Source organism: Manihot esculenta, chromosome 9, assembly GCF_001659605.2.
Source record: "Manihot esculenta cultivar AM560-2 chromosome 9, M.esculenta_v8, whole genome shotgun sequence".
In the NCBI taxonomy this organism is placed as follows: Eukaryota; Viridiplantae; Streptophyta; class Magnoliopsida; order Malpighiales; family Euphorbiaceae; genus Manihot; species Manihot esculenta.
In genome coordinates, this window is record NC_035169.2 from 424975 (window position 1) to 441832 (window position 16858).

Below are 16858 nucleotides of genomic sequence, written 5' to 3' on the forward strand. Positions count from 1 at the left end.
TAAATTTTATCAAAAACACCTCATGGCACATTCTAAGACAACATTGAACTATCCAAAAATGTAATTAAAATAACCTTGTAATTAGTACAAATTGTATGCCTACATATGCAGTGACATATATAGTTCAGGTGTGTAATGGAACCTTTCAATTGTGTGTCGGGGTTTTTTCGGGTAAAGCAAAAATAATAACTATAATAACAATATGGAAGGACTTCTTCACATAGAAATTGGAAATGACAAATTGAATGAACTACGTTTATAAAGAATAAAAATATTTCTACAAGGCACTTGACAAAAATTTTCCTCAAGAAACATCATTCTCTAACGTTGCAAAGTTGGAGATAAGGGTTATCATACTTTACATATTTAGACCAGTAAGACTTGTACTTGGTGATAGCCAAATCCAACCAAGGCTTGTAATTTCCATTGTAATGAACTACACCTGCATCTTCAATCTCAGTTTGGTTAAGGGCTGGGTCATAACCAAGTCCCAGGGCATGCCAGCGACGATCCAACGGACAGGTTAGATTATAGAAAGTGATCAATCCTGGAGGCAATGTTCCCAACTTCCAAAGAGTTCTATCCTCATTCTGCAAAATAATTCATCTATTAATTGTTTTTTCGACAAAATTCTGGAAGTAGAATTTGCTGTTTCACATTTAAGGCAAACTATACAGAATCAGAGCACAGATGAGAACATTCATATTTCACCAGTTGCCAATGAAGTATAGAATATAAGCACAAGTAATTTTCGGACATCATCATCAAAAGAATGAAAAGGTGCAATTCCAGTGAGGTTATGCATTGTAGATTCTCATGAAAGATTGATACCATTCAGTGTAGTCTATAATTCAAACATACTCCAAGACACTAACATGATATAAATATGCATATGGAAAACAGGTTATGCACTGGGGAGAAAAGAAATTATTGAAGATTTTACCAGATCTTGCCAATGATGATATATTCCGGTGATATTTTGTCTTCTCCACTCCTTCAAGTCAAAAATGTTCATTCCAAATGCCCAACCACAAGCATTTGGGCTGAAATTCTCAAAGATCTTTGGATTAGAAAAATTGAGATATTTATCAAATCTATGAAAGCTCTCCTTACAAGTCTCCACTGCACCATTCACCATCCCCTTCAGATCAACAGACCAAAGCGGCGTCAAATCCTTCTGAACCACAATATCGTCATCCAAAAAAAGGATCTTATCTAGCTTTGGATAAACTTCAGGGAGGTAGAATCTAAGATGATTCAGCATAGACAAATATTTGGGATTCCTGTACTTGAGATTATCAGACCCAGCAGTGAGGGAGGAAGGATGATTTGCCTTGAAGTAGTATTCTTTAACCCTGGCAGATTCAAGCTGACGTAGAACAGAACAGTACGAGGAATTCAACCACTTGAAATCATCAATATTCTGAACATGTACTGTTGCTTTTGCAGGGGGGTTGACAAGATACCACATTTTCATTGCTGCAAAGTTCAATTTATCTGTGACTATATGGAAAACATGTTTTCCAGGATCTATTGCATGAAGCACTGTGGAATTAACCACCACAGATGTTGCTAGTACATTATCAGAAAAGATGGCATAGTGATAAAGAGAAGGATCCTCAAGCTTTTCTTTGTTTGGATACTCTCTATTTTGATAACCGAGCAAAAAATAGTCAGCAGCAAGCCGCAAAGGAAGACAATGCAATGGTTTTGGAATTGTTTTTGCAGCTAGTTGAATCAAGAAGGCACTCTTCTTCTTCAGAGCATTTACATTCTCTTCACTTGACTGAAGCATAGCACGTAACTTCAGCAACATAGTAGGACATTCATACAATCTATCCTTTGCTATAGAGAGCACATGACCCATTGCTTTTGCTCGAGTAAGTGCACTGGTAAAGTAAAAGAATATTTCTGCATGAGAACCTAGAACTGGAAACTGGTAAAACAAAAGTCGAAGAACAAAATAGCTATACCTAGGGTGAAGCTCAGCATCTGATGTAGCTTCTCGAATAGCATGTCGACTTTCTCTAGAATGTTCCATAAGCAAGTCATAAAGGCTGGTTTCATTATTAGATTTGGCTATATTTGCATATGCTTTAGCCATAATAATCTGATCCCGCATTAGTTTCAACATAGAATCAGAATGTGGATTCTCATAGTCTCTTCTCCATATACTGTACTTTCCCTTGACAGTGGTGTCCAAGCTTTCAGATTGTTTTATTGCTGCTGCTCTTGTCTGGTTGTCCGCTTCTTCATCTTGCCGAGCTAGCAATGCAGTTCGAAGATCCCTCCTTCTTTGCCTCAATAGCTAAAGTGCAAATAACCGTCATTAAAACCAAATTAACTGCACTGGACACACATTGTAAACACAAGCAAAGGCTACTGTGAGTTCACCCGACGCTGCAGCCTCACTGGACTTGTTGCTAAATTAGGAGGTTGTTGATTCCCAGAATGCTCGACATTATCTTGAAGTTTGGGAACAGATTGAAATGAGTCCTTTGATGTCTGTGAAAGGAAGTGATAAGGAAAAATTCCTGTCAAATTCAGTAACTTGGAAACTCGAGTGCCATTATCCATGAACTAAATTTCAAAAGGAAATACTGTTGGTGTAACATTATATTGTTCTTTCATTCATCCAATAACTTTGTGGAAATTGTTTTTCAGTGAACTTGTTCTTTATTTTGCAGCAATTGTTTCCATTGAAAACTCAACACCAGAACCAGTTGGTGTTAATGTTACCGAGGAAGCCTTTGGCTTATCATGGCCTTTATCTATGGGATTTTCCAAAACCCAGGAAGCAGACAAGTCCTTCATTTTCACCCTCTTAATCTTAATATCACCGGAAGTGCCACTATATGTTGCAATTATGTCAATGTCCTGGACAGAATGTACACGTATAAGCATCAAAAACAGGTGTCAACTGAACAGAAAGATGGCGTTAATTACCTTTTCTGGATGAAATGTACATACATAAGCATCAAAATTAACAGATGTCAACTGAACTGTCAATGGTATTAATTACCTTTTCATCCAGAGGATTTCCAAGTCTAGCACCAGAAAATGTATCCTGATCCTGTTCACCAGAATTAAGATACATGATAAGTAAACACAAAATTTTCACATCACGTGTATCCTAAAGTAATAATGACATCACCCAAAAGACAGTAGATGGGATAACAAGAAATAAGGATCAAAGCAATGGATAATTATTGAAATTTAATAACTCATGGATCCAGCCACAAAAAAATTCTTTTGCTACTGTACTCATTGAGGAGATAAATTTGGCTAAATCAGGTGGCTTTAATCATTTATCACCAAATGTAACATCTCTCATACAATCAATCAATAAATAATTGTTCTAGCTTAGTTAATTGATGGCAAAAAAATGTTTTATCATACACACATTCATAAGATTACATTTTACATTTTCTGTGAAACATTTTAAAGAATATGGAACATGCCAGTACATTTATAGTTCCTGCAGTATGTGTTAAGTTTTCAGCTCTACTTTAAATGAAATTCAAGTTTTCACAATCTTGGCATGAAAATCTATTTTATCAAGTTTCAGAGTTTTAATGGACAGACATCAAGTATCTGACATCACTTGTGTGGTGCATTAAGCTTCAATGAAGTTTCTGTGTAGCAAAAGATGCACTCATATATTACCACATTGAAGTTTTTGAAATGAGAAAGCAAGTGAAAAACATAGGAGGACATGGGGCAAGTAGTGAGAAAGGATTCAACAGCTTAGGTATTTATATAGATGTAGCTCTAAACTAAGTCGAATGAAGGTAACTAGTTTGGATTAAAGGTTAGTTCAATTAAGTTCATTATCACAACTAATAACCTGGCTGCTGCCACTACAAATAAAACCATAAAAATGTCATGCATAGACATGAAAATGTAGATGATTAGGCATTCTCCAACCTATCCAACACAGGAACACAAATAACACATAAAAACAAGAACAAAGAACGTTCAAGTTGAATTACTTAAAGACACTACTTTGAAAACCCTTGCAGCACAGTTTCAAATTTCAGACCGACTTCATGGAATGAACGGGATTACAGGAAAAGGAGAATTGCCACCTTTTTTACAGAGCTCTTTTAATATTCTACTCTGCTGTGCCATAAAAAGTTAAAAAGGGACTCAGAAACAGAAGCCCACAATGAGGCCAATAAAACAGCCTTACCCCATAATAGATTGAAGAAAAAGTTCTGGCTTTTGAAAATGTTTGCACACCTCTCCACCCATATACTCCATAAAACCACCAAATAGAAAAGTAAATCCTAGCGCACTTCAACATCAATTTATCCACTAAAACCTCTCTATTTTACACCTAAGACAGTCTCCAATGACTGTAAACAAACCCAATTCTATGTAAATGGACCAAATATGAGACTCTACCTCACAATGTAAAAACAAGTGAGGGTGAGACTCACTACGCATACAACACAATGCACCAATTATAAACTTTAATAAAGTGTTTATATCCAACCTTTATAAGCTGTGCACCTTCTAAAAATGATAACACATACACTTGAACCAAAGCCCTGATAAAGGAAAAGAAGAGGTAATTACAAGCACATCATCTACATCAAGGGAAAATTATATTGGAATTATAACCAAGGTGTGTTATGCAGAGACCAAAACTGAAAATTCAACAGCAAAGGAAAAACAAACAAAAAAAATCCTACTTTAAGCTTTTTGGCCCGTATATTATTTTACCTTATTAAAGACTACAATTGTAGTTCCAAGAAAGAAAGCCATAAGAACTAACAAATAGAATATTACAATTGAAAGCCAAAAGGCATCTTTAGTAATGATAAGAAAACAAAGTTAAAATTCAAACCTTTCCATCATGTCCTTCACAATCAAACAATGGCTGATATGCTTTTAGCTCTCCTTGACTGCAATAAAGGAAAATAAAAGTATAGGCAATGGAGTCAACATTAAGAAATTAGTTTGCAATTAACAGATAAATCGTTCTTGAACCAAGACTAGTGTATCAGCCACTTGAAACTTCTGCAATAATACAGAATTTTATTGGTCCACTCATTCCTTCAGACGATCCAAGCCACATTTTAACGGCACAAGTGGATCAAGTAGTTGGTATAAAAGTATTGGTCTAGTATCATTACTCCAATTTCCTTTTCTTTTTTGTTGGGTAGAATTCCCCAATCCCATGAACCTTTAAAGATTGAAAATCCAGTTTCAATCATTATTTTACCCAATTTCAGATATCAAAGATTAGAAAAAAGAAACATGAACGTTTACAGAGAGATCTTACACGGGAGGATTAACTGAAGACTCTACCCCGATCAGAATAACATGAAAAAGAACCTGTATTCAAGAAATTAGAACCAAAAATACGGAAAAAAATTGAAAAATTCAAGCGATTAGAAGGAAGATGAGAATATTACGTACCAGTGAGAAGGGCAGCATAGAAGCCAAGGTCCAGAATGAAAAAGTAGGAGATTCCATAGAAACGGACAAGGAGAAAGAGATGGAAACAGGTGAAGAACGGAAAGGCAATGCTTTTACATCTGTATGAGAGGAATCGGGTTTGGTTTGGTTTGGTCTGGTCTGTTTTGTGATCTTTCCATGGCCGTTCTTCAGCGTTCACACTGGTGAAATCAGCACAGGCCTTCCTCAACGATTGAAATGGGTAAAATTACGTTTATATCCCTGAAATATGTCAAAATTAATATATATGTTTTATATTTTTAAAATTTAACAGTTTAATCCTTGTATTTTAATTCTATCAGATGTTTAATTAAAATTTTTATTAATTATTTTTAAAATAATCAAAATAACTTTAAATATATAATATTATTTAATCATTAAATCATATCCAGCTAATATTTATGTCTAAATTTCTAAAAATAAATATTTTAATACATATATTATAACTTTATTAAATTTCAGCCATCATTATGATGATTTTTTTTTCAATATTTCTTTTTCCAATCTAAAAATATTTGGTATAAAAATATTACCGTTCTTACTTGATACTTCTAAGCACAATGGTGAGCTTAGCTTTCTCTTCTTTCATTCATCATCTATCTCACTTCTGGCAATTATATATTTATTATTGTCAATTTAAAATAATAAATTTATTTATTCTGTTAACATATCAAACAAATATAATGTATTGAAATATTATCATTATTTTGTAATATTAATATTATTTTAAAATTAATATTATTTTAAAAGATAATATTGATCGAAAAATAAAGCAGGCATAATTAAAAGGTAAAACGATCTGAATAGGAAAAAAATTAATTTCGATGGACTATATGTCTTATATAATGAGAACAACAGCTATTTTTAAATCTGAAAAATTGAAAATTAACGAGAAAGCCTTTTATATTATATAAAAATTGTCCAAAATGAGCTATGAGCTATAACAATAAAATAAAGTTAAGTGGCAAGTATCTGATAAAATTGTTACTCGATTCTACTCGAAAAGAAGATTCGGACACCGTTACATCCGATTCTTTATCAAGACTTACTCTCTCCTGAAAAGATAGAGTCTCAACACAATATTACCATTAACATACATATGCCAGCATATTTATATTACAGAATCACCGACCAATTAGCTGACGATATCCTTTATTAAATATCGGGCTAAATCTCACTAAATTTATAGAAAATGTCATATTCATTTTATATTTTTATAGTATAAAATCTAATGATCACATAAATAAAGATAGCAATTCTCTTAAATAACTGTTCTTAAGTTTTATATTTTAATTATTTTCTAATTTATTAATTTAAATGTTGGAGTGAACGTTGAATTCATATTTTTTTTTTTTTTAGTTTAACCAACCATAATATAATTTTATTTTTTTGCCAAATCAAATATTAAATTATTATTTGTGATTGAATTTAATGTTAATTTAATGTATTTCTTTTTTTTTGAATCAATAATTTAATGTATTTTTGTTTCTGTATTTCTTTTTCAATCGTGAGATGTTTGGTATAAAAATATTACAGTTCTTCACACTTCTCACCACCATGATGAGCTTAGATTTATAAACTATACAAAATCATAAAGATAGTAAAATAATTATATAAAATAAAATAATTTTTTAATGAAATAGTTTTTAGGGTAGATTACAGGATTTAAGTAGGGAGAATATCTCATATCTCCGCCCCTCATAAATTTGGGGGGTGGCAGAATCAGCATTAGGTAAAATTAATAATAATAATTAATTTAATTTTATACTTTATAAATTTTTATAATTTTATACTATACTTAAAAATAACTAATTAAAATCTATAAGTTAAATAACTAACTAATTACACCAATAATTTATTTAAAGTTAATGCATTAATATTAGAATTATATCATGTGCCATTGTATACCGCGAACACAATATAATTAATTAAACTCTATAATTTGAGCATTTAATTAATTCGACTTATCTTTAAGAAAATTTATATGTTATTAATGGAAACACTATATAATTATATCACATGAATTTTTGTGAACTCTTAGATTCATTTTTTAATTCTCATTTTCTGAAATATCCATAAATCACTTCTATAAAATATTGAATATTAATTTATTTTGAATATTGAGTGATAAGTGAATTAAATATTTTTCAAAGAATGAAAATTTAGAAAATTATTTTAGATTGAACAGTCAAAATTATGTAATTTTAAAATTTTTGTCAATCTAATCCATATTATAAAATTATCAATTAAGTTTAAGCTTTATACACCCATCAATTTTAACTATTATCTCACTAATAATTTTATAATATGGATTAAAATGATAAAAATTTAAAAGTATATAATTTTAGCCAAGTAATTTCATATCATATTAGTTTAACCGTAAATAATTCAATAAATCTTTAGTCTCTAAAATAATCTATAATTCACTTATGATCTAATATTTAAGATAATTATTTTGAAAAAATAAAATTAAAAAATAAATTAGGAGTTTATTGAGAATGTAATATATAATATATGTTTTTATTAGTGACATAAAATTGATTAAATATTCAAAGTATAAAATTTAATTAATTACTTGAAAAGTATAAAATAAAATTGTAATGATTTAAAAATATAAGTATATTTTTTAATTATATTATATTATGTGCATATACACACGTGATGTATAATGTGATGCTATTGTTAGCATATTAACAATTAAATAGTATAATTGATTAAATGTTTAAAATATAAAATTTAATTAATTATTTTTAAAATATAAATAAAATCGTAAAAATTTATAAAATTCAGTAATTATTCCTCCCCAAAACGATACTTTTGTACGTTTTAATTAACTAAGATAGGATTTGTATAATATTGATTCAACTAATTGGGTATAAAGGTACCATTTAAGCTTATCTATTCATTAGAGTAAAAAATTTCATAATAATTTAATTTAATTTAATTTGTTTTTTAAAATGAAATAATTTAATTTTTTAAATTAAAAATATTAAAAAATAATTTAAAATCATATATAATTTTATAAAAAAATTATTCTTGCAAAATAAATCATTATAAAAATAAAAATATATGAATTATTGTGGAAAATATTATGCACATAGAAATACACTTTGTTTAAAATTTTTATTTTCTTTTAAAAAAAATGCTTTAAATCCTTATATCCTTTCATCTATTATTGCCTTTAAATTCGTTGATTCAAACCCCTTAAATAGGACAATTACATTCTAAAATTTCTCGTAAGATTGCTTAACCCTAGACCACACAAGCCCCACACTTCTTAGAATAACTAACTATTAATTAGCGCGTGAATTCAGAGAAAATATAAATGTAAAATTTCTAAATATAAAAACAGAAAATAAAAAAAATAGTGTTGGAAGGGCATAATGGTCAGACGTCTAACTGAGTAAAAAAACAACAACAAACTGAAAGGACTTTCAAGCTAGCTTAAATAAAACGCCATCTGTGATTTGCGCATCTCTCTCCTTTCTTTAGACTGATTTTTTTGGATCACTCTCCTTTTACATTCATCTTCGAAATTTTTGTAAGTTAACAGTTTCTCAAAAACTAAGGAAAAACGACTACAAATGGCAGATCAACTTACCGATGATCAGATCTCTGAGTTCAAGGAGGCATTCAGCTTGTTCGACAAAGATGGAGATGGTTCGATTCCTCTCTCTTTCTATCTTTCGCTGTATGCCTAGATCTGCCTTGTATTTTGTTATTTGTGTTGATTTGATTCTTATTTCTCTCGATTTTCTTGTGGCTATATTACTATTCTCATGCGTTGTTGTTTTTTCTTTGTCTCGATTTGGGATAGTTTGATGGTAGAATCGCTTCTTCAGAATTTGATTTAATATTGGATCTTCTATTTGACCCATTTTTGTTGCAAATGTGAATTCCGATTTGCATTTTTTAGGATTTGGTAATTGTTTATTCTGGGTCAGAAAGCAAGAAATGGGGATTTTGATTCTCTTCTTCCTTATAAAACACGTATTTCATAACAACAAAAGTCGATTGTTACATAAGCAGGCATATTCACATAATATCACAACATTATGATTCTTCGTGTCTGGATCCATGAAACCATTTCAGCTCCATTTCTATTTGTTTGCATGATTGCATTCCAGAAAATGATGTCTAGCTTTCCATATAAGTTATATTTCCCTCCTGATTGTGATCATTTCACTTTCTTACTACGTCTCTAACCATGGAGATTAATTGGAAAATTGGCAGGTTGCATTACCACAAAGGAGCTTGGGACTGTGATGAGATCACTGGGACAGAACCCCACTGAGGCAGAGCTCCAGGACATGATTAATGAAGTTGATGCTGATGGGAATGGAACTATTGATTTCCCTGAGTTTCTCAATCTCATGGCTAGGAAGATGAAAGACACCGATTCCGAGGAGGAGCTGAAAGAGGCCTTTAGAGTTTTTGACAAGGATCAGAATGGTTTTATTTCTGCTGCTGAGCTCCGCCATGTGATGACAAACCTCGGTGAGAAGCTTACAGATGAAGAAGTTGATGAAATGATAAGGGAGGCAGATGTTGATGGTGATGGCCAGATAAATTACGAGGAATTTGTCAAAGTCATGATGGCAAAGTGATCAACCAGAGTCCCTCCAAAATTAAAATGGAAGGATTCTTAAAAGGTTAAGGAAGGATTTCTCTTTTTCCTTTTTATGTTATTTTCTATATTTGGGCAATTTTTATTTAACGTTGTTGAATCAAGCTCTTAAAAGGCAGTTGTGATCTATCTATGGTTGTGAATGCTGGATGTTACCTTTAATGTCATGTTTCTAATGTATTGCTAAACTCAATTGCCTTTGGCAGTTTGTTTTCTTTTAGTAGTCTCTTTGAACTTGAAATTACCTTGAATGATTCAATGCAATCTGTTGGATTTTTGGATTATCTATGTCTTTGTTTGGTTCTATATTTTGGTACTAATTTGTTTGTTTATGCTAACGATTTAGTGTCGTAATGTCGACATATCCTGTTGCATCTGTTATGATGACAAACCTCCTCAAGATGCTGACAGAAGAAGTTGATGAAATGGTAAGGGAAGAAACAGATGTAAAAATTATGAGTATTTTGCCAAAGTCATGGTGTCAAAGTGATCACCCTACTTCCACCATAAAACTAGAACAGAAGGATTCCTAAAAGTTAAAAGAAAGGATTTTGCTTTTCATATTTATTTTATTTTATTTAATTTCTTGGGGACTTATATCTGGTGATGTCCAATCAAGCTTTAAAAGGCAGTTGTGATGTGTCCATGGTGGTGGCGTGTTGCTTTTACTGTGATGTTTGTAGTGTCTTGTTTCGATTTATTTTTGGGTACGTTTCTGGCAGTTTACGTTGGTTGAATTGAATGCCTCAATTTTATGGTGTCTTAATGTTTGCTTCCTATGTTGTGATTGCTATTAGTTTTATTTTATGAAAGTTAATTAATTAATAAGAAACAAAAATAAATGATAGATTAAACTTTGTTTCTCCCGCGAGTATAATTTTTTTATTTATATCAAGTTATAATCAATCTCTTTTTTCAAAAGACATAAAGGTGTACGAGACTTTATGATTTTAGCTACACCGGTAACATAGTGTTTAATTTAATTTTATTAACTATAATTGTATGGAATTAAATTGATATAATCTCTTTTTATCATGCACATTTATTTGCATTATAAGTCCATTTTGGGCAGGAGAATACAAGAATCAGGCTCATCAAGGCCCAAATAACATTCAAAATTACCAATTTAAGAGCCTCAACAATCCAACTCGAACTAAGATAATCAGACCCACTCTTTAAAAACCAAAGAAAGCTGCACACCTGTACGAAACAATGCTCTCGACAAGGGAAAAATCTACAGCCAATGATGGATAAGTAGAGATCGGTACCACTAAAGCAAGTAAAAGAAAAATCTGGCTCCTACAAATGTAGAAATCACGCATACTAGCTCACATACCATCGACATTAAATAAACAATCCATCATCCACAGTGACAGAAGAGAAGCTAATGGCCATAGCAGTCACAATCTCCTAGCCATAGAAGATCAACTTGTGCTAATTGCAGCGTATTGAAACCACAGGCTCCTTGCTCCAATAATCGAAGATCAGATTTGGTAGAATCACCAATACAGCTAAACTAGATTTGGTTTAGCTTTAGTGTCGATTTAGATCAAATTTGAATCCAAATAATTTTTATCTATCATAAGAACACATAATTATTTAGTTTTGTAACCAAATCAAATCTAATCCATATATTTTATTCGTCACTTAACCATTCAAAAAAACTAATGGTCCATATTCTATCAATTATTAAAATAAATTTTTACTAATTAATATTATACAATTATAAAATATAATAAAAAATCATTCAAATCTTAACTGTAAATTTACTAATATAATAAAAGTACAACTAAAAAATATACTAACACTAACCTCATTCTCACCTAACAAGTTCACCCTATAGACATTATCATTAATGCATTCGAACACTTGAAAAAGGCCATCGCCTCTAGGATCAAGCTTAGATTTTCTTTGTTTTGAAAATCTTTTCTTCTTGAAGTGCATTCAATTCCAATCTCTTGATTCAAACTTTATAACCTTTCGCCATTAATTGACTTTTTGAGCGTATTTCTTATTTTTCTCCTTTATGTGTTGTCTAGCCTGACTTGTGCCATCAAAGTAACTGAAATCCATTCCCTCTTTTCAGGTTAACATTATCTAAATGAAGCCAATGGTGCAGCTGATTGCTAGCGAAATGGGCTGAAAATCTTCCAACTGGTTTCGTTAGGTTGGAAGTGCCTCCAGATGGTCTTCAAGCAGTTCTACTGCAAAGATGTTCGGATCACTATTTACCTTTAGTGTTGCTCCTTGAGTCATTGTGCTTTTCTTGTTCTCACAAAAAAATGGAAAACACGATGATACCATACAAGTGTAGAGGAATTCACAAATTGATTAATGTAGTGTGATTGGTTCTTCATGCGTTTAACAAGTAATAAATAAAGGCTAAATGTGTCTTTTCACTCAAATTAACGGTTACTTACCAGCTAAAATAACGATAGGGACTGTTTAATCTATTTATTACAATATGAAGGACTCATAAGGTAAATTTTGAAAATACAGGAACTAAAGTGGAGATTTTAGCATACTCCAAGGATTAAACAATATATTACCCTTAAATTAAAGCACAACTAATCTCCTAAACAATCTTAACCATCTCGTTTGTAGACATTCCAAGCTCGACCTCTCTATCCCCATGTTCATTCTCCAGTTTACATGTGATCTGCATCTCTTCATTAGTTGTTTTACCATCTTCTTCAATGGCCTCTTCTAAGGGTTTATATGTATAAATCCAAGCACATATTATGTAATAAACAAGATTTACAACTTGGATTCCTGTGACCAGCCAGTAATAATAATCCAATCTTCCCCTGTTCAGATTCCTATCAGGCAACCAATTATTGTTCTGGCCAGTATAGTTGTGAACTAGTGTCACTATGAGTGTTCCTATGTAATTTCCAAGGGAATTTGCTATCCAAAAGAGAGCTGCAGCTGTGCTTCTCATGCTTTCTGGTGATTGATCATAAAGGAATTCCAGGTGCCCAACGGACATGAAAACTTCTGCTACTCCATGCAGGCAAAACTGAGGAACCAACCAAAACACACTTATTGGAATAATGGCTTTAGGATCATCCAGTAAATTGTGATGGGCTGCGGCTTCTTTTCTTTTCATTTCAACCAGTGCTGAAACAATAGTTGCTATTATGTTAATGAAGAAACCTATGCCCATTCTCTGCAAACAAGTAATGCCTGAGGGGTTTCCAGTGAAGCGACGAGCAAAGGGAACGAAGAGGCGTTCATATAAAACAATCCCAGTGAGCATCGTGAGGACGCTGAAGATGGATAGGCTAGCTGGTGGAATTTCAAAGGAATGGGACAATCGACGATCCATCGAGAAAGCTTGCTGGATGACAAAGCTGTGCTGATGCGAAGAAGCTGTTACTAGTAAGATCCCAGCAGCCCAAATTGGTAGCATTCTAATAAGCGATTTTAGCTCCTCGACTCGGTGGACTGTGGCTAGTCTCCAAAGATTTGGTGTCTTTGAACCTGTTTTCTCATCATCTGTTACTATAGCAGCTTTGTCGAGCCACCTGCAGGTACACATTAAAACAATAAAATTAATTGAAGTATTTGCACTTGATCGGCAATTCTATATTGTATTAATTCAAAAACTAAATTAAAACATTTGTGAAGTTTTAGAAAAGAAAATGGTGTCAAGAATTAAATCCTCAAGCATTATCCAATAACTGTCTCTGCTAAGAAAGAAAGAAAGATTGGTGTGTAAAAAAAAAAAAAAGAAAAGAAAGAAAGAAAGAAAGAAAGAAGAAGAAGAAGAAAACTTAATATGGGCTTTAAATTATTTGGATTAGGGTATATAACATAACATACTTGAATTGATTGGTGTGTAAAAGCCTTCCATTGACAGAAATAGCAGCATCAAGCTCTTTATTCTGGTATAACATAGCGGGGTCATGAGGCGCCACCAATTTTCTCTTCTTCACAGCAACGACAATCACTTGAGTCAATCTAACGAAAGGGCTTCCACCTGGTTTTAATTTGACGTAAAGTGGAGAACCAAATACAAAAGCTACAATGGACAAAGCCATGGCAATGGTTGGGATTCCAAGACCCCAACCCCAACCCACATTATCTTGCACATAAACAACAATGGTCAAGGCAGTCAAAGTTGCCATTCCCATACTGAAGTAGTACCAGTTGAAAAAATTCCAGCCACGAGAAGCAACACTTGATTTGGTCATGTCAATTTGGTCTGCAGCAAATGTGACCACACATGGCCTAATTCCACCTGTGCCAAGGGATGTGAGGAGAAGCGATATATAAAGGACCCATAATTGTGAACTTGAGGCTTCTTTGCAGTTCAGTTGAGATGGACATGGCGGAGGACGCAGTGATGGGAATACTGCTGATACGGTGATGCTGATCATTCCCTGTCACAAGTTCAGCCTTATTTATAATTACCCCTCTGAAATTTGATCTCTCCTTAAATTAATTTTTAGTTTTTTTTTTTCATTAAATTACTCATATCTTTCCAAAAGTAATAAATATAGTTAAAGATAATAAGTACTTGCTTCTATAATTTTAAAATGTATTAGTCTCTCAATAATATTCCACTAAGAAGTCAGACAGAAAATAAAGATGCCGAGAAAGAGACCAGTTCATAGATGATGGAACCGACGATGATGGTCCAAAACCGGCCGGCGAAAGAATCGGCGATTAAAGCACCAATAAGAGGAGTGAAGCTAGCCGTTCCACCGAAGTTGGTGAGAGTATTAGAGGCCTTGACCAGCGGCAAGTTCAGCTGCTGTGTCAAATACGTTATCATATTAGCATGGAATCCAGTGGCTGCGAATCTGTCACATATTTCATTTGCTGCACCCAAAAAAATCATTACAAATATTTTATATATCAAAAGTATTACAAACAAACATTCTTTTTAACATATTATTTAAAAAGAGGCTTAGGTTGAGAATTCAATTAATAAAAAATCTGATCATACCACTCAAAAATTTGATTTTATACAAACCTCGTATGTTTTATTAAATTTATAAAAATTATAATAATTAAATACAACTAATCATATTATTGATAATTTATTAAAAATAAATATAATTTGATTATATATATTACTGATAGTGCTTTAATTTTTTATGAATTAATAATTTTTTAAATGAAACTATAAATTGACAAAATTAAATGTGTAAAATTTTATTATTTTATAAGAATTTAAAGTTTAATCAACAAAATTTCACATTATTTTCATCTTTTATTTATATATTATTAATAATATGATTATTTTGTATTATTAACTATAATTACTTATCAAATTACTAAACCAAGTATTTGATAAGTTTTTGAAATACACGACTGATAAATCTGTACTTTGAATCAGCTCTAAAATTAGAGTTATTTTTAATAGCTGATATTTATTCTGATTTTTTTTTAATTTAAAATATATTATTCTTTTACAAATTATTAACTATAAATTTTTTTAAATTAAAATTTTATATCAATAAATTATTTGAAATTACAATACATAATATATATACTAAAAATACAATAAATCATATTAAACTAATTATAATGTATACTATAAATAATAATAAACTAATCGTGATATTCGTTATTATTATATAATAATTAATATTGTTATAATTATTTAATTAATATATTATATATCATTATTTGTCACTTATATACCAAAAATAATAATTAAATATAATTTATTAAATATCTAAAATATATTAATTAAAATAAATGATCAATGCTTTCTATTATCAATAATTACTATTAATTATATTAAATAATTAAATGAAATAAGTTGTAACACTACATTTAGAAAGTTTTATGAAAGAAAAGATAACAAAAAGAGAAATAATAAAAAAGTTATTTTTCATCCTTTGTTTAGAGGATAAGATGAAAAGTTTTAAATAATAAAATACCTATTTTGCCCTTTATTTTGACAATTAAAATAAATTACTATAAAAATAAAAATATAATTTCAATTATCTTTAATTTGGAGAGAAAGTTACTTATGGATCTGATAATTTACTTTTTCAACTTATTTTTCTTTTATTCACATGGTTTGGTTTCTTTTATTCAAAAATAAAAACAAACAAACTTACTTTCTGATATTAATGTTTCCCATATTTTTGCACATGGTTTGGTTTTGTCTGCTCTGCTGGTATTTAAAAATTTTATTAAATTAAACATAATGTAATTTATTAAACTTATATATAACACCTAAATTTCATTAAAAAAACGTCAAGATTCAAAGTAACTAATTAATTAGTAATATAAATAATGAAAATAAAAAGACAAATAGACTAACCAAGGATGAAGGGCATTGTCTTGATGCCTCCAAGCTTCTTCTTCTTCTTACTCTTATCACCATCTTTGATGCTGTTTCTTTCTTTTTCCTCCGCATTCTCTGCCATCTCTTGCTGTTTGGTGTGACAAGTGAAGGATGAGTCGCTGAGCATAAGAGATGGAGATATATATACACACACACACACCATCATAAGAGTAAGGATATCAAGACAAAATATGATTATGACGAGGCTACTTATGATATACATGGTCCCACTTTATTGATTTATGAAAGGGCGCTGACGTCGTAGCTTACGTCATATTTCTCAACCTTATTCTTTTTTCATACTTGTCTTTATTCTCATAATACTTCACTGCCCATAAGACATGTGATCAGCCAGCTTCAAGGCATATAGCTTTTTATGAACTAAAATTTTAACCCTATGATAAGTGATTTATATCAACGCTTTTGGTCATGTTGATAATGGTAGACAACATTTG

At 31.2% G+C, this 16858-nt stretch overlaps 3 protein-coding genes across 4 annotated transcripts; 1 reads left to right on the forward strand and 2 right to left on the reverse strand.

The window, feature by feature from the left end:
- Positions 1-234: 234 nt before the first annotated feature.
- Positions 235-5636, reverse strand: LOC110622409 (probable galacturonosyltransferase 3). Of its 2 annotated transcripts, XM_043959895.1 has the most exons (10): positions 5428-5466; positions 5291-5343; positions 4853-4910; positions 4499-4553; positions 3023-3073; positions 2740-2877; positions 2395-2505; positions 1974-2308; positions 944-1889; positions 235-590 (listed from the first exon to the last, which is right to left on the reverse strand). In XM_043959895.1, exons 3-10 carry the CDS (start codon positions 4861-4863, stop codon positions 315-317), a joined length of 1923 nt encoding a protein of 640 aa, XP_043815830.1. In that variant the 5' UTR covers positions 4864-4910; positions 5291-5343; positions 5428-5466; the 3' UTR covers positions 235-314. The 2 variants fall into 2 exon arrangements, with proteins under 2 accessions (XP_043815830.1, XP_021622594.1); XM_021766902.2 differs by lacking the exon at positions 4499-4553 and having other exon boundaries at positions 5428-5636.
- A 3271-nt stretch (positions 5637-8907) lies between these two features.
- Positions 8908-10377, forward strand: LOC110623042 (calmodulin-7). Its single transcript, XM_021767878.1, has 2 exons — positions 8908-9126; positions 9700-10377. Exons 1-2 carry the CDS (start codon positions 9051-9053, stop codon positions 10071-10073), a joined length of 450 nt encoding a protein of 149 aa, XP_021623570.1. The 5' UTR covers positions 8908-9050; the 3' UTR covers positions 10074-10377.
- Positions 10378-12469: 2092 nt separating this feature from the next.
- Positions 12470-16534, reverse strand: LOC110623041 (protein NRT1/ PTR FAMILY 3.1). Its single transcript, XM_021767877.2, has 4 exons — positions 16380-16534; positions 14703-14920; positions 13919-14478; positions 12470-13620 (listed from the first exon to the last, which is right to left on the reverse strand). The coding sequence occupies exons 1-4, from the start codon at positions 16528-16530 to the stop codon at positions 12669-12671; spliced, it is 1881 nt and encodes a 626-aa protein (XP_021623569.2). The 5' UTR covers positions 16531-16534; the 3' UTR covers positions 12470-12668.
- Between the last annotated feature and the right edge of the window lie 324 nt (positions 16535-16858).